General features: G+C 44.1%; 1 protein-coding gene and 1 long non-coding RNA gene across 2 annotated transcripts in view; one reads left to right on the top strand and one right to left on the bottom strand.

Annotated features, from left to right (window-relative positions):
• Nucleotides 1–18306, bottom strand: part of LOC117512783 (E3 ubiquitin-protein ligase HECW1) — a 521859-nt gene that overhangs the window by 58676 nt on the left and 444877 nt on the right. The window contains exon 23 of the mRNA XM_034173001.1: nt 3831–3983. Coding sequence (XP_034028892.1) covers nt 3831–3983 — 153 coding nt within the window. The remainder of the gene's footprint in view (nt 1–3830; nt 3984–18306) is intronic.
• On the top strand, nt 3706–18110 carry LOC117512792. Its single transcript, XR_004561384.1, has 3 exons — nt 3706–3744; nt 4095–4099; nt 17955–18110. It is a non-coding gene; the product is annotated as an uncharacterized LOC117512792 (long non-coding RNA).

Raw genomic sequence — 18306 nt, 5'->3', positions numbered from 1 at the left:
TTCCCCACACTTTCAGTTTCAGTTTGAATGTTTGTTGAAAGTGGAGGCTCAAGCTACATAACAGATTTTAAATTTTGTCGACTGGCCCAGGAAAACTTGAATAATGATTCGTAATGTTCGCCAGATTTTTTCATGAATTATTACGTTAATGTGTGAAGTGCCACTGCGTGCGACTGCTTCAGCCAGCACGCGCATGTGTGCGAACAACTTTTTTTCTCTCTGCTCGCAACAATTACAATCTCAAACAAAACCATGATTTTCCCTTTGGCTTTGGTGGAAAAGAAAACCCCAGCCGTTTGGTGCAAAATGCACAGCCAATGTATGTGCAATGCGCCGCTCCATGTGTTCGATGTGTCCAGCACGCGCGCGAGCGAACGACGGAGTTTCTCACTCTGTCTTTGCTCTGATCGGTACAATTACAGTCTCAATCAAAACCATGATTTTCCCTTTGGATTTCCTTCTGGTAGAAAAGAAAACCCTAGCCATTTTGTGCAAAACGTACAGCCAATGTATGAAGCGCCACTCCGTCACTGTGTCCAGCACGCATGCACAAACGAGAGATTTTCTCCCTCTTTTTTTTCTCTGCTCATAACAATTGCAGTCTCAAACAAAACCATGACTTTCCCTTTGATTATGCGAGGTCTGTCCAAAAAGTAACGGACCTTTTTATTTTTTTCAAAAACTATATGGATTTGAATCACGTGTGATTGCATCAGCCAAGCTTGAACCTTCGTGCGCATGCGTGAGTTTTTTCACGCCTGTCGGTTGCGTCATTCGCCTGTGGGCAGGCTTTGAGTGAGCACTGGTCCACACCTCCCGTCGGATTTCTTTTGTCTGAGAACTTGCTGAGAGACTGCCACTTTGCTCCATGAAATTTTTTTCAGAAACTGTTAGAGACAGGCAGTTGGAAACCATTCGATAGATTCAGATGGATTTCGGTGAAGATTCTGTCAGCGTCACACAGATTATGGACTGTTAAAACCTTTTTAAAGATGGCCCACAGCGGCGGAGGGCACGCGGCGTGCCGAGCGGCCATCGACAGGCTGGATCGACCAGATCCATTTCTAAACTGAACACTGTGTTGATCCGGGACATCATGTGACTACCACAGAAATGGCAAGAGAGCTGGACATAGCACTTTTACGGCACATTCCACTGTTACAGGAGATTTTGTAATGAAAGACGTGCGGAGGATTTCGCGTATTGGCACGAAGCAGCTCAGGACGCGCAGCAAAAAAAAAACACCTTCGTGTTGGAAACCATTCAGAAGATTCAGACAGCTTTCGATGGGTTTCAGTCGAGTGAGTATCCGAGAAATTGTGTAACAGCTGGACATGCCCCAACATGTCCTGTGAGACTTCCAAGACGGAGGTGTTTTTTTGCTGCGCGTCCTGAGCTGCTTCGTGCCGACGCGCGAACATCTGTCTGCCTCTTTTGACACATCTGTTGGCCTCTTTTAACACGTCTGGCTGGTGCAAAAAAGTCTTACCCTTTTCGCATTGATGGAAACAGCATGACATCAACAATAAAAACCACCAACCCCACATGGGAGCAGATGTCAGTCAGAGAAGCCTCCAAGGGCCCAGTGCTGCCTCTGGTGGACAACAAGTTAGGCCTGTTTTGTTCAGCACAGGACCTTTTGATGGACAGGAATTGTTTTTTCTGAGTGGTACAAATATAATTTGTGTGGGATCTGATTATCATCATCTGATAGCTGTTCAAAAAAAATGCCTGAACCATTTCAAGCATTTTAATGTGATAGTTGCATATAACTTTGTTTATATGCAAATTTATACGTATGTTTTGACATTTACAATTTATATTTGTGTAACGGAGGCCAGCAAGTGTCGCTGTGCAGATGTACGAGGGTAGGCTGAAAAGTTCTAAGGCTCCCCATGAAGGAATAATGCATTAACTGCATTATAGTGAGGCTTAGAACTTTTCAGCCTACCCTCGTAGTTAGTAAACCTCACTCTCAACAGGTCAAAAGGACCTCTGACCAAGCTGCTCCAAAACTAAATCATCTGGAGACACTCACCCAAAATATATCCCTACTAGGCTTGGTGAAAATCTGCTTGTACATTTCCAAATAAGTGCAGACACACACACACACACACACACACACACACACACACACACGCACACGCACACGCACACACGCACACACACACACACACACACACACACACACACACACACACACACACACACACACACACACACACACACACATACATGGCTGATGACAGTACTGCTGGTAATTATGACACATATAAGAAAATAAAAATTTAATTTGGCTGTCATTCAGTTGTATTAGTCCTTGACTTGTATTCATTTATTCAACCAAGCACTTAATGTCCCTAAATTTGTGGAGAAAAAAAAAATCCCCTACAATTGTGCACTCTATCTTAGGGCCCTGTCCCACTGGGGAGAGGATTAATTGCGCATGAATTGAGTATACAAAGTACAGCCGTTCGTTGTCGTCCGCAACAAAAATGGCCAAAAATGACAAATGTCCAAGTATGAATTACGGATATATTAATAATATATAGCGAATATATCATGAACAGTCACAGTTGTATAACGCATGTAGTGAGGAAACGGATCAGATGCATTGCGATTATCACGGCAGTATTACGGGTGTATTATGAATGCATCGCGCAATGTGTTGCGTGGGCACGGCATCTGCATTGTGGTCATAAAAAAGCATACTCGGGCCGTCGGCATCACTATTCACACCAACAATACAGCCTCTGGAGCAATAGCTGGACTTGGACAAGTTGACTGGAGTAAAGAAGCAGTGAACAGGGCGAGTGGTAACGTCAGTGGATCGCATCAGAGCGCAGCTCATCTGAACGATTCTAACAAGAAGTTAAATCTGTTATAAACATAGGAATAAATACTGTAACAGCTGCAGACAAGAAGGAAAAACACTTGACAATGTAAACAAGTCAAATAATTACCTTTTTAGACGGCTCCAAATGTTTTCTGCAGCTGCAGCTGGTCACGCAACTTCTTCTGTACTCAGGAGGTGATTAGAGCCGTTTTCAACAGGCAATTTGCAGAATAAAATGATTAATCCGCCACAAAAATTTTTTTTACATAGGCAGCATCCAGCACAGAGCGCGTGGCAGCCGGTAGAACAAAGAATGGCGTCCAGCTGTTAACACAGCAAATCTGATTTGCATCCGCCGCAAATCAGATGCAAAGCAGTCGTAATAAAAACACTTTATTCGTGGCCAATCTGTATGCAGTCGCTACAACTTATTTTAGTTTGTGATGTGGACATGATGGACACGCAAAATATCCGTTTTACACACTGTCCCAGTCCGCTGCCAAGCCGCAAATCCCTGTCAGTTGTGGATATCAGCAGATGACGGCGAATATACAGTGCATAGATTGATTGTATGTATTGTGTATGTATTGAGTATGTATGGAGTATGTAAGGCGAATGTCATCCGCAGCCAAAATTTTGTGCAGCTCAAAAATCCTAGTAACGGAAAAACGTGCCTCTGTGGATAATGGCGGACGTGTGCAGGTGTCAGCCAACTCATACAAGCATGTTTCGCGCATATTGCAGATGTTAAGCGAATATGAGCCAATCCATACACAAATCCTCCTAAATACCACTGGAACAGGGCCCTTAGCAATACCTCATCACAGAAAAGACCATTTTGTACATTTTTAATCACAGACAACAGCAACAACAAAACTATGATCTTAGAATGTTTGTGTGTCTGACATGTATACTACAACCCATTTTAATGTCTTCTCAAGGTTTGTAGTCAATATAATTTAGTGAGGAAGTTCAATGTATTTGGACTGTTTACCATTCCAGATGGTTCTCGACAAACGCTGACATGGGGCTTATTTGTACGGTGTACGTGTCATTGGCTGAGTATTCAAACAGGCCGTAGTATGGATTAAACAACTCCTGAGACAACAGGAAGAAAAACTCTCTGGATGGACCGCTGTAGTCTAATCTGAAGAGACAGAGAGAAAATGAGAAAAAAATAAAATCAAAACATTCTGAGCAATCATCAAAGGGCATTTTCAAAGTTAGTTTCTTTAAAAAGCCTGTACTGACCCATTAGAAAGAGTTACCACCTGCAGTAAGCAAATTAATCAACTGAATTGAGTCTACACTCACAGGCTAACACAATTTGTCTTCTTTTCATACAGTAATATATAAATGTTTTTCCTTTCATCAAGGAGGCTCACATGCTTTAAACTCTGTCTGTTTTTCTATCCGACTGTTTTGATGGCATTTTACAAAATGTATGAGCTGACTTTATTTTTTTATTAATTAAAGTTGTTGACATAAGCATAAGACTACAACTAGACTGGACAATGGGAAACTGCAAAAGAGAGTCATGTACATTAATTCTTTGTGATTCAGTAATGCCACAATGTATGTTTCTGTGTGAACTTGACATGTGGCAAACTCTGTCCAACCAACACACACAGGGATGTGTTCTGGCCATACTGTTCAATCCTTGCATGGACTGTGTGCTGGGAAGAGTTGTAGAAACCAGCGGCTTGGGTGCTTTTGTTGGGAAGGAAAGATTTATGAACCTTGATTTCAAGGTGATGCTGTAATCTGGAATCAACGGATACCCCGACTGTAGCACTTGAGAACTGAGTGTCTGGGTTGACAATAGTCCTGGGTCAAGAGTAAGATCCAAGCTTTCACTGACTTCTTGGACATGGCAAACAGAAATTTATTGGTATGCAGTGAAAGTATTGAACTTGGAGAGACCTTCATTTATCTTGTTAGTGACATTCATGTGTCTGGGTCCTCTGGAAATCAAGAGATGCTTGGAAAAATCTTATGGAGTCTTATGGAATCTTATGCAGACTTTTGAGAGGATGGGCTGGTTGTATGCATGGGTGGTTGCTATCCAGGAGCAAAGATTCCATAGAGTGGTGGGTATGGTGATGTACGGCACCAGTGCATATTCCACCTGAAGTGACTATTGAAAATTGAACCACTTTATCCTTAACACAGAACAAGTCCACAATATTGGCTCCAAACTGTTTGAGTTGATGAGCTGTCTATGTAAAAATCAGGTGGTGGTGTCCACATGACCCGACTCAGATTTTCATCAAATTTTCACCAATTACCCTTCAAATAGATTGTTTAGGCATGCTAAAGTTTGCTTTTCCATCAGGAAAAATTTTACTTGAGTTTTGGTCAATTCAAAATTTGATGTCAAATCAGCCTGAAATCCTGCTACATTAAAATATATAGTAAAATTGCTCAACTTTGAGGCAACACTGCCCATGTAGAAACACGTGGTTTGAAAAACTGGCTATGGAGCATCATCAACTATCTTTCAGATATCAAAGATTCATTGTCCATCTGGCAGAACTTTTCCATATATTTCAGTTTGTCAGGTTCTTGGTTTTCTGGGTGGTTGTTGGTGTTCCATCTATCTCTTGCCCTGTTTCTGCTCTATCTTTCTGCTTGGGTTTTCGCTGTCTGGTTGTTTCATGCCTTTCTCTCCTGTTTCTTTGGTGGGTGTCTCTCTCTGTCTGGCCACACTCCGGTTCTGGGACTTTCTCCACGCACCTGTTCTGAGTTTACTATTAATCACCTGGGTGCTTTATAAGCCTCACAGTTTGTCTCTGTCCTTCGCCAGATCGTTGTGCCTTGTGCCTTCGCTTCCAGCCTTGTTCTTGTACTCTAGCCTTGTTTTGCTGCCTCATCGGTTTTTGACTTCCTGCCTGTGTACTCGGACCACGCTTACTTGCTTGATGTTTCTGATCCTGTTGCTTTGTTTGGACTGCCTTTTTGTGTACCGACCCCAGCTTGTTCACCAAGTAAACTTTTCGTCTCCTCTAAACTGTGTTCCAGCGTTGTGCATTTGCGTCCAGCCCATCCTGCCTATCGAGCCTGATAGAACGATCTGGCCAACCATGGACGCAGCAGATGCTGACCCCTTCCAGTGGGCGGTACGCCACCATAGCCAGCAACTAGCGCAACAGGAGGACCAGCTGGCCACTTTGAACACCGGACTGAGGGAGCTGGCAAAGCGGCAAGACACCTTTATGGACTCGGTGAGCGCTGAAATGGAGCAACTCCTAGTAGCTGTGAAACATCAAGCTAATACCAGTACAACTCCCAGTGTCACTCCAATTCTGGGGTTGTTAGCTGCCCCACCGGTCCCCGTATCGGTACCTGAGGTCTGCAACCAACTCTCGCGACCTGAACGATTCTCTGGTGAGTCAGGAGACATCAAAGCATTCATAACCCACTGTGAACTACATTTTGAACTGATGTTTCCGACCGAGCAGTCGAAGATAGCATTCGTCATCACTCACCTGACCGGTCGGGCAGCAGCGTGGGCCACGGCTGAATGGAGCCAAGATTCACCGTCTTGTTCCTCCCTGGCTGCATTCACCAAATCTCTCCAGCAGGTTTTTCAGCACTCTTCCCCGGGTCGAGAAGTGGCATGTGAGCTGATGAGGCTGAGGCAAGGCAATCACCGCGCGGCCGACTACGCTATCGACTTCCGCATTCTGGCTGTGAAGAGTGATTGGAATCCCGTGGCACTCCAAGACATATTTTTCCAGGGATTGAACGAAAGAATCCAAAGTCAGTTGATCGCAGTGGATTTGCCTGAAGATCTGGATGATCTCATAGCCCTGGTCATCCGCACGGACCGTCGCCTGTCGGACCATCCACGCCATGAACGTCCTCCTCCCGTTCATTCCTTTGTCCGGCCACCCACTTCCGGTCATCCGAGCGTCCTCCCCTCCACTTCCGCCGAGGAGCCCATGCAGGTGGGGCGGGCCCGCCTCACCAACCAAGAGAAGGAGTGCCGCCGTGTGGAGGGACTCTGCATCTATTGTGGACAGCCTGGTCATATACTTCTTCATTGTCCGGTCAGGGGTGTCCCGGTGCGGCCAAAAACGGTAGTGCGGGTGAGTCAAAGTTCTATTACTCCCTCTTCACAGAATGTGATTAACGCTGAGCTAAAGTCTGATTCATCCACTCAAATCTGCCCAGTGTTTATTGATTCTGGTGCTGATTCTAATTTGATGTTGTCATCTCTTGCCAGGTCCCTCCATCTTAAGTTGTATCGGCTGCCACGTCCTCTGGTGGTGCATGCAGTGCACGGTAGCCCATTAGGTCAAATCAGGTTCCAAACTCAATCAGTTGGTATGACCATTCCTAAGAACCATTTTGAAAACATCAGTTTCCACATTTTCGACAAAATGACTCACCCAGTAATTCTGGGGCACCCCTGGTTACAATGCCACAAGCCCCATTTAGACTGGTCTCACAGGAAGATAGAGTCCTGAGGTCCTGCTTGTAATAATGCCTGCCTAACTAAGCCAGTCAGTACCTCTGGTGTAGATAGTTCGGATCTAGAAGGAGTTCATGTATGTTACCATGATCTTGCTGACGTGATCTGTAAAGTTAAAGCCAAGTCACTCCCACCACACTGCGAGTACAATTGTGCCATAGATCTATTTCCAGGGGCCACCCCTCCAAGGGGGAAGTTATTTTCTCTATCTGCGCCTGAGCGCAAAGCTATGAATACATATATCCAAGAATCACTCACGGCCGGTCTAATTCGCCCCTCCTCCTCGCCAGCCGGAGCGGGATTTTTCTTCGTAGAGAAGAAAGGTAAATCACTCCGTCCCTGTATTGATTATCGAGGCCTGAACGATGTCACGATAAAGAACTGATATCCTCTGCCACTTATTTCATCTGCTTTTGAGCTGTTGGAGGGAGCCACGATATTTACCAAATTGGACTTACGGAACGCCTATCATCTGGTTCGCATTCGTGCTGGTGATGAATGGAAAACTGCTTTCAACACACCCACCGGTCATTACGAATATCTGGTAATGCCGTTTGGTCTCACTAATGCTCCAGCTGTTCTCCAAAATCTAGTAAATGATATGTTGCGAGACTTCCTTAACAAATGCGCTTTCGTTTACCTTGATGATATACTGATCTACTCCCCCGATCTGAAGACCCACATTCAACAAGTACGTTCCATCCTCCTAACCCTTTTACACAATAATCTATATGTTAAAGCAGAAAAATGTGAATTCCACTGCTCCACGGTATCTTTTTTAGGTTTTGTGATTTCTGAAGGACAGATCCAGATGGATCCGACTAAGGTGGCCACAGTTCGTGAGTGGCTGGTTCCTAAATGTTGCAAGGACGTTCAACGGTTCCTTGGTTTTGCTAACTTTTATCGCAAATTCATCCGCAATTTCAGTACGATTGCAGCTCCGCTTCACCATGTCACATCCACACTCCGCTCGTTTGTGTGGACTCCCGAATGCGATAAAGCATTTCAGTCCCTAAAGAAATGTTTCACAACGGCCCCCATGCTGCTCCTTCCTGACCCAGCCCGTCAGTTCGTAGTTGAAGTGGATGCTTCCGATGTTGGCATTGGGGCAGTACTATCCCAAATGGGATCCAATGATAACAAGTTGCACCCTTGTGCGTTCCTTTCCAAGAAACTCACTGCCACTGAACGCAATTACAGCATCGGCGATCGCGAACTGCTGGCAGTCAAAGTGGCAATGGAGGAGTGGCGTCACTGGTTGGAGGGGGCACAGTTGCCGTTTTTGGTTTGGACAGACCATAAGAATCTGGAGTATCTTCACACTGCTAAGCGTCTAAATGCGCGTCAGGCTCGGTGGGCCATCTTTTTCAAGCGATTTAACTTTATACTGTCTTACCGACTGGGGTCCAAAAATGGCAAGCCTGGCGCGCTCTCTCGCTTATATGATTCAGCTGAGTCCACTTCCATTCCCGAATCGATTTTGCCAACCAAGTGTTTCGTGTCTGCCTTAACCTGGAATATTGAATCTAAGATCAGGTCCGTGGTAGGGAACACTCCTATTCCTCCAGGGTGCCCGAACGGCAAATTATTCGTTCCTACGTCTCTCAGGGGAGAGGTCATTCAATGGGAACATGATAGTCACTTTTCATGCCACCCGAGTGCCCGTAGAACAATGTATATTCTCTCCCAACGGTTTTGGTGGCCAAAGATGTTGTCGGATGTCAAAGAATATGTGAATGCTTCTTCTGTTTGTGCTATGTATAAGACTTCTACCCGTCCTCCTGCAGGTGCTCTGTTGTCTCTACCCATTCCTGTTCGGCCATGGACTCACATTTCAGTGGACTTTGTGACTGGTTTACCGCCCTCCAGGGGCAACTCTGTGATCATGACGGTGGTTGATCATTTATCTAAAATGGTTCATTTCATACTGTTACCAAAGCTCCTGTCTGCTAAAGAAACTGCTGAAGCGTTGTTGGTGCATGTCTACAAGCTGCATGGTTTGCCTCAGGACATAGTGTCGGACCGGGGTCCCCAGTTCGTTTCACATTTCTGGAGGGAAATCTGCCAGCTTCTCGGGGTCTCTTCTAGTCTTACTTCGAGTTACCATCCTCAAGCTAATGGTCAAACTGAACGCCTAAATCAAGAATTGGAGAAAGGGCTGCATATTTTGTCCTCCCAGTTTCCCGCTTCCTGGTCCACTCAATTAAACTGGATTGAACTGGCTCATAATTGCTTACCCACTGCTTCCTCTGGGTTTTCTCCATTCCATGTCATCTTTGGTCATCAACCATCTCTGTTCATGTCTACTGATTTGCACTCCCCGGTTCCTTCTGCTCTGAGTTTGGTCATGCAGTGCTGACGGACCTGGGATCAGGCACGGAGGGCTCTTTTGCAGCCCTCCAAAAGTTACAAAGCGGCGGCAGATCGCAGACGTTCCATGGCGCCCTCTTACATTCCAGGGCAGCAGGTCTGGCTGTCCACGTGGCATCTGCCGCTTCGTGGTGTGCCGCGGAAAATGGCTCCCAGGTTCCTTGGTCCATTCCCGATTGCTAAGCTCATCAATCCGTTCTCTGTGCATCTCCGTCTTCTTAGGTCTCTGAAGGTCCACCCCACTTTTCATGTTAGCCTTCTTAAACCGTTCCGTTCCAGCCCGTTGTGCCCACCGGCCGTTCCCCCTCCTACCGCCCGGTTTGTGGGGGGGGCGCCTTTACTGTGCATCGCCTCCTGGGTTCCCGGTGGCGGGGCCGTGGCCTTCAGTACTTGGTGGACTGGGAGGGTTATGGCCCCGAGGAGTGGTCGTGGGTTCCCTCCCGGTTTATTTTGGACCCTGGTCTTGTGCGTGACTTTCATGCTTCTCACCCTTCTGCTCCTGGGCCATCGGGGGCTGGCCTTTGAGGGGAGGGTACTGTCAGGTTCTTGGTTTTCTGAGTGGTTGTTGGTGTTCCATCTATCTCTTGCCCTATCTCTGCTCTATCTTTCTGCTTGGGTTTTCACTGTCTGGTTGTTTCTTGCCTTTCTCTCCTGGTTCTTTGGTGGGTGTCTCTCTCTCTCTGGCCACACCCCGGTTCTGGGACTTTCTCCACGCACCTGTTCTGAGTTTGCTATTAATCACCTGGGTGCTTTATAAGCCTCACCGTTTGTCTCTGTCCTTTGCCAGATCGTTGTGCCTTATGCCTTCGTTTCCAGCCTTGTTCTTGTACTCTAGCCTTGTTTTGTTGCCTCATCGGTTTTTTGACTTCCTGCCTGTGTACTCGGACCACGCTTACTTGCTTGATGTTTCTGATCCTGTTGCTTTGTTTGGACTGCCTTTTTGTGTACCAACCCCAGCTTGTTCACCAAGTAAACTTTTCGTCTCCTCTAAACTGTGTTCCAGCATTGTGCATTTGCGTCCAGCCCATCCTGCCTATCGAGCCTGATAGTTATTCAAACTTTTCAAAATTCATATGTTGCCCTCCCAGGGTCAAATTCTGGAGGAATAGGGAAATTGAAAAATGCTCATGAAATGAGCAATATTTGACATATCTCAGCAAATAAGGTATCACTTTGTATGTTTTTGGAGTTTGGGGAGTTCATTTATGGGGCTGTTTGTGTGATCCAATGTCAAGGTCATTGAGAAATGTCAAGGTCAATGTCTCATTTTTCCATATTTTTTCCTATTTTCCATATTAAACTACCCCTCCCAGTTAGGTGAATGTCCAAATATCTGTCTTTTGCTAAATAATCAGAGATATATTTTATAAGCTTTAGAATGATTCCATATATTGCCTGATTTAAACAGTATCCCTACTTGAAAAATAAACAAATGTAAACTAACAAGAATTCTGTTCCAGGTGAGCAATTACCAAATTATCACATACACATGAGCATGATTCTGCTAAACCTTTACAAATGCAGAAAAGAAGGAATCACATCATAAGCATTAAACCTTTTATCTAATACTGCAGCAATTATACAACTTTGAAGGTCAAGGTCACTTAAGACACGTTAAAGTGAATCATACATGAACGTCTTATTTCAGGTGCTTTAATATAGCATAAAATATCATTTGTCCACCACTCTCTAGAATAACTGTCAGGATCTGCCCCGGCCCAGGGTTCATGTCTGGGTTTTCCCCTTATTTGGGTCTAGGCTTACACTGAGGATTTTTACGGTTTTATTTTTCATATCATTATTCATTGTCAGTTAAGTCTTGGTTTGGTTCTGTTCGTTTCTTTACTTTGTGTAATGCTTTTGTTATGGATTTAATTCTCGGTTTATCATTTATTTGTGGTTTAGTCATTTTTTGCATTACCTGTATTCTGTAGTCTCTGGTTTTGTTTTTGTTCATTTATTTCCTATTCAGTAATTAGTTTGTTTTGTCATGTTTATTGTATTTACTTTCCCATATCACGTCCTCTCTGTTGTGGTTTGCCCCTGGTCTGCTGGTTTGTCTGTCTGTGTTTCCAGGTGAAGTTGAGGTGGAGCTGCTGGGTAAAGTGGCCACGGGTGTGTCAGCTGTGGATTACATCAAGACTCTGCTCCTACCTGTCATGTTACTCATGGGCCCCGCCCCATCTGTCAAGTCAGTGCATGGAGTGACAGAGCGATGTCTCACAGCTGACTTTCATTCTGTTGACTGGAGCTTCGCAGCTGAATCTGATGGCAGCTCATCACTGTTCTGCATTTAACCTTGGTGCGTCGTCCGGTTCGGGGCCAGATTCTCTCCTCACCTACCTCACCATCTCCAGAAGAACCTCCGCGTTCCTCCTGGTCGGAACCGGGTTGCCACGGGCGCCAGCTGTGCCATACCATCGCTCTCAGCCAGTAACCTTTTTCTCCTTTTTGTTTGGCGCTCCGTCACCACTACAGCAGCTCTTCATTTCTTGTTTCAGACTGGAGTCTCCGCGCTCCGTGCGTACTGTCGAACTCCTCCACTGTGGGCTTCCATGTCCAGGCAGCATATAATTCATAGTCTTTCTTCACAGCCGCTTCCAGGCGCAGAATCTAACTCCTCGTGTTTCTTCCACCTGCCGCTTCCAGGCGCAAGATGTAATTAGTCGTGTTTTTTTCCACTGCCTCTTCCAGGCGCAGTTTATGACTCATCGTGTTTTTTCCTCTTGTGGTATTCCAGGCTTAGAGAGCACTCGTGTGGAGCTTCCAGGTCTCTGGACTAAATTAATTGTGTTTTCTCAGTTAAGCATTCAGACTTAATGTAGTCTTTATTTCTCCTGTGAGTGTTTCAGTCTAAACCTAAACACAGAAACTGGATCCTGAACTGAACTTTGGTTTTGAACTATATTTTCATTATTATATTTTGGAACTCTGTCCCTGAGCTACAGCTGAAGGAACTATTTGAGTTAACACTGAGTTTTATGTCTCATGGTGCACTTGCACATATTCATCAGCCCTCTATTCTCCCTTGCAGTTCATCCAGCCCCAGTAGCTCCACAGGCTCACTTCACCTGGTCCCTGTCCAGTCAGTCCCGGGTCCCAGTCCCGTCCATCCCTGGTTGGTCCTGTTGTCCTCCTGGTCCCAGTCCTGTTGGTCCCTGGTTCAAGTCCCGGTCTCTGGTTGGTCCCAGTCCAGTCGGTTCCTGGTCCCGGTCCAGTTGCCCTGTCTACTGTGCAGTCTCCTCTGTTTGATTAAATAAACGTTTGGTTGTTCCTCCAGTCTTTGTCTTACTGCTCCTGCATTTGGGTCCAACACGCAACCCGGTCCTCAACCGTAACACTCTCTAGTTTTAGTTATTAACATTAGTTTTCTGGTTTTCCACCGTTTGACTCGTCACCTTAGTTCTTAGATTTTCCCCTTTGTTTTGTTCACATTTATTATGGTTTGTCAAGCATATCACATTTAACCACTGTTGGGTTTTCTGTCATTTTAGTATCTTGCCCCAGTTCACTTTGCTTTTGTCTTACTCCACTCTCTTGCACTTGCCTTTGTTTTTCCAGGTCACGCCCCCTTCCAGGACCTTCTGCACACCTGTGTCTCGTTCTCTAATTTACCACCTGCCTTATTTAAGTCTTCTGAGTTCAGCACCACCTCACCAGTTTGTTGCGATCATTTGTATCCACGTCCCAGCCTTTTTGTCTACTCCTGTTTTTGCCTTGTCGTGTACTGATCTTGCTTTGTCTTTCGGATCTGCTTTTGCCTCAGGCCAAGTACTTAGTCTCTCCATGTTACTGAACCCTGCTCATTTTTTTTTACCACGCCTTTTGTCTCACGCCTGCTTGCACCTCTGCTTTTGCTGTCTGCCAACTTGTGTACCGAACCATTACTTTGCCTCCTGATAAAGTTCTTTTGATTATTCCATCAACTCTGCCTGTGGGTCTGCATTTCTGTCCTCCACCTTCTGTGCCACAAGTCCATGATTCCTGACAGACACAGATGCATTCAGTGCCATTTAAAAGCTGTGAAATTGTAACTGTATGTCTTTTGTGTTCTGGTATAGTGAATTGGTTTAAGTCAGTGGTGTCCAAACTATTCCAGAAAGGGCCGAGAGGGTGCAGGTTTTCTTTGCAGACACTGACTTCAGCAGGTGATTTCACTGATTAACATCTCTTTGAGCAGGTGGGATGAGTTCATCAGCGAAATCACCTGCTGGAGTCAATGGCTGCAAAGAAAACCTGCACCCTCTCAGCCCTTTCTGGAATAGTTTGGACACCACTGGATTAAGTGAAGCTATGTTTGATTCAGAACTGTAAGTAAAATAGTTAGGTTCATCAGTATTGGTGTATGTATCTGTTTTGATGAGGAATAACGTGGTACAAATGCAACACTTTGAAATAATTGAAACCATTATTTAATTAGTTCAATATTTTACATCATCCCAATCTACTTCTGTGTTGCGGTAAGCTAGAGAAAACGTTTTACTTTTTGTAAGATGACAACGTAGTGACAAGTTTGACCTTGAAATGCCTCTTTACCTTGATGTTCAAAGTTAAGTAATTATGATATAGGATACAAACAGTCTACAATGTTCAACAGGTGCTGGCTTCATCCTTACATAGGGGACACCTGATTCACACCTGTTTGTTCCACAAAATTGACAAACTCAATGACTGAATGCCACACTACTATTATTGTGAACACCCCCTTTTTTTTTTACTTTTTTTTACTAATAGCCCAATTTCATAGCCTTAAGAGTGTGCATATCATGAATGCTTGGTCTTGTTGGATTTGTGAGAATCTACTGAATCTACTGGTACCTTGTTTCCCATGTAACAATAAGAAATATACTCAAAACCTGGATTAATCTTTTTAGTCACATAGCACTACTATTATTCTGAACACTACTGTATGTCTTTAATGTAATACTTTGGGAATAACTGTCTTATTCTTATTAATCTAGATTTCATGTTGTGTGGGCCGCCAGAAGAGGAGGTACTGCTGGCCCACCACCAGAGGGCGCCCTGCCTGAAGTGCAGGCTTCAGGCACAAGAGGGCGCTGCCGCCACAGACACAGCCGGGGGTGACAGCTGTCACTCATTATCTCATGCCAGCTGTCATCCATCTTCACTACATCATTCCACTCCATAAAAACCGGACATCATCTCCACCTCGTTGCCGAGATATCATCTACCTGTGAAGGTATTATTCTCTGCTGTGTCTTAGTCTGAACTCTTTTTGCAGCCTCTTTCCTGTGGTGTGCCTTATCTGAGAGATTGGCGTTTGGTGTGATCAGCGACAGCTTCGCTTCACACCCCAACCAGATAAGTGGTTAGACAGGAGCTGCACGAGTGTGTGTTAGAGGTGGAGGTGGAATTTCCACCATTGTTGTTACTGGGTGTGCACGCACCCACAGCTTGCTGTTTTTTGCTCCTCGCCAGCAGTACCAGATCCGACATTCGGAGACGGTGGCCACCTGGGGACTCGGAAGTTGGCGGCTCCAGTATTCTCCAGGTTCGGTGGCGGAGGAAATCGTGTGGTTCCGGTTCTTCTCAGGACAGACGTCTTCTATCCTCGAGCCTGCCCACACGTCACCTTTGTGGATTGACTGTTTGCATCAATTCTGTAATCCTCTGTGTTTTGGTTGTGCTCTTTCACAACAGTAAAGTGTTCATATTCGACTCTTTCATTGTCCGTTCATTTGCGCCCCCTGTTGTGGGTCCGTGTCACTACACTTTCCCAACATTTCACCTGCTTTGGAGCTAGCATACTGCTTAAATTAGGTCATATATGGTATTGTTCTAAAGCTAATGATAGTATCTCTTCAAATATTAATGATAGATGATATTTAGACACTTAACTATGAGATGTGGCAAAATGTTTGAAACAGATGAAAACATAGGAAATTGAGACATTGAACTTGTAATTTCTCAATGATCTTGACCTTGGATTACACAAACGACCCCATAAATGAACTTCCCAAACCCAAAAACATACAAAATGATAACTCGTTTGCTGAGATATGTCAAATATTACTCATTTTATGAGCATTTTTCAATTTCCCTAACTCCTCCAGCGTTTGACCCTGGGAGGGCAACATATGAATTTCAAAAAGTTTGAATAACTGAAATATACGGAAAAGTTCCGCCAGACAGACAATGAATATTTGATATCTGGATGATGATTGATGATACTCCATAGCCAGGTTTTCAAACCACACACTTCTAGATGGATGGTGTTGCCTCAAATTTGGGCATTTTTACTATATATTTTAATGTAATGAGATTTCAGGCTGTTTTGACATGAAATTTTTAATTCACCAAAATTCAAGTAAAATTTTTCCTGATGGAAAACCAAACTTTACCATGTCTAATCAATCTATTTGAAGGGTAATTGGTGAAAATTTGATCAAAATCCGAGTCGGGCCATGGGGACACCTACAAAGGCCTGATTTTTACATAGACAGCTCATTAAACACTTATCACCTTCAGTTTGACTTTTTCATCCCCCTAAGGTCAAATATCATGCATACAGTGCATACAGAAAGTACCCACAGCACTTCCCTTTTTCCACATTTTTTAATGTTATTTAATTCTTTTTTCTCAAAATTCGAGACACAAAATGACACATAATGACAATGTGAAAAATGTTTGTTAAGATTTTTGCAAATTTATTAAACATAAAAAACTAAGAAAGCCCATGTATATAAGTACTCACAGGCTTTGCCATGAAGCACAAAATCGTGGAAGGGTACAGAAACATTTCTGCTGCTTAGAAGGTCCCAATGAGCAGAGTGTCCTCCATTATCCGTAAATGGAACAAGTTCAGATCTACGAGGACTCCTCCAAGAGCAGGCCACCCATCTAAACTGAGCGATTGGGTGAGAAGGTCCTTAGTCAGGGAGGTGACCATGAACCTGATGGTCACTCTGTCAGAGCTCCAACATTCCTCTGTTGAGAGAGGAAAACATTCCAGAAGGACAACCATCCCTGCAGTAATCCACCAATGAGGCCTGTATAGTAGAATGGCCACACGAAACCTCCTCCTTAGTAAAAGGCACATGGCAGCCCACCTGGAGTTTGCCAAAAGGCACCCGAAGGACTCTCAGACCATGAGAAACAAAATTCTCTGGTCTAATGAGACAAAGATTGAATTCTTTGACGTGAATGCAAGGCTTTATTTTTGGAGGAAAACAGGCACCATCCCTACAGTGAAGGATGGTCGTGGCAGCATCATGCTGTGAGGATATTTTCAGTGGCAGGAACTGGGAGAGTAGTCAGGATTGAGGGTAAGATGAATGCAGCAATATATGGAGACACCCTGGATGAAAACCTGCTCCAGAGCGCTCTTGACCTCAGACTGAGGCAACGGTCCATCTTTCAGCAGGACAATGACCCTAAGCATACAGCCTAGATATCAAAGGAGTGGCTTCAGGACAACTCTGTGAATGTCCTTGAGTGGCCCAGGCAGAGCCCAGACCTGAATCCGACTGAACATCTCTGGCTGTGCATCCAACCTGATGGAGCTTGAGAGGTGCTGCAAAGAGGAATGGGCAAAACAGTCCAAAGATAGGTGCTCCAAGCTTGTGGCATCATATTCCAGAAGACTTGAGGCTGTCATTGCTGCCAAATGTGCATCAACAAAGTATTGAGCAAAGGGTGTGAATACTTTTACACGTGATTTTTTTTTATTTTTATTTTTATTTTTAATGAATTTGCAAAAATTAAAAAAAAACTTTTTATGTTGTTATTATGGGGTGTTGTGAGTAGAATTTCGAGGGAAAAAATGAATTTACTTCATTTTGGAATAAGGCTGTAACATTACAAAATGTGGAAAAAGTGAAGCACTGTGAATACTTTCTGGATACACTGTAGAAAAGTGATAGCAACCATAGGTCTATATTTAACAGACTCCAAGAAACAGATATTCTAAAGATTCTCTATTGGGCCAAAATTAGAACATCAGCCTGTGACCTTGATTTTGAAACAATTATTTTCAAAACCAAGTCGTTTTTTTCTTGACTGACCCTCAGTCATTCCTTTAACTTTGGTCCAAACCTCGTCAGAATTATTTGAGTTATGTTATTCACACAAAACAGTGAGAACAATGACACTCCATGCACTACCACTGCATGAGGTTGTAATAAAAGGGTCATATTATTCAGCATTCATCAAGCTAATACAAAGTTTGTAGCCAGGAATGCGCCACATACATAAAGGAAGAAAAACGGTGTCTAAAAAACAACATGCTTCTGTTTCTGTAATTTTAAATAGAAAGTAATTATAGTTGTGGTCAGAATTACTGGAACCCCTGTATTTTATGTGCACCTTTTAAAATATGGTCAGAAACGAATGCAAACAAAGCAATTTTGTTTAATCAAAATATTTTTAAAAATGTCCAATGTTATTTGGCAATAAGAACAAAATAAAGTGCTTTCATAAAGTGAAACAAAAAGTCAGGGGACGGATACATGAACATTTCCAAGTCACTGAATATGTCTTGGATGACATTTACATCAGTCTTTTGTAGCAGAAAGCTGTGATCAAACAGCCAAACATCTTAAGCTTGCATTAGGATGAAGCCATGGAGTTCCTTTAAACAAAGATAAACTCCATACAGCCAGGC

Source organism: Thalassophryne amazonica, chromosome 1, assembly GCF_902500255.1.
Source record: "Thalassophryne amazonica chromosome 1, fThaAma1.1, whole genome shotgun sequence".
Lineage (NCBI taxonomy): Eukaryota > Metazoa > Chordata > Actinopteri > Batrachoidiformes > Batrachoididae > Thalassophryne > Thalassophryne amazonica.
The sequence above is the reverse complement of the archived record's forward strand: the minus strand, read 5'-3'. Positions and strand labels throughout refer to the sequence as shown.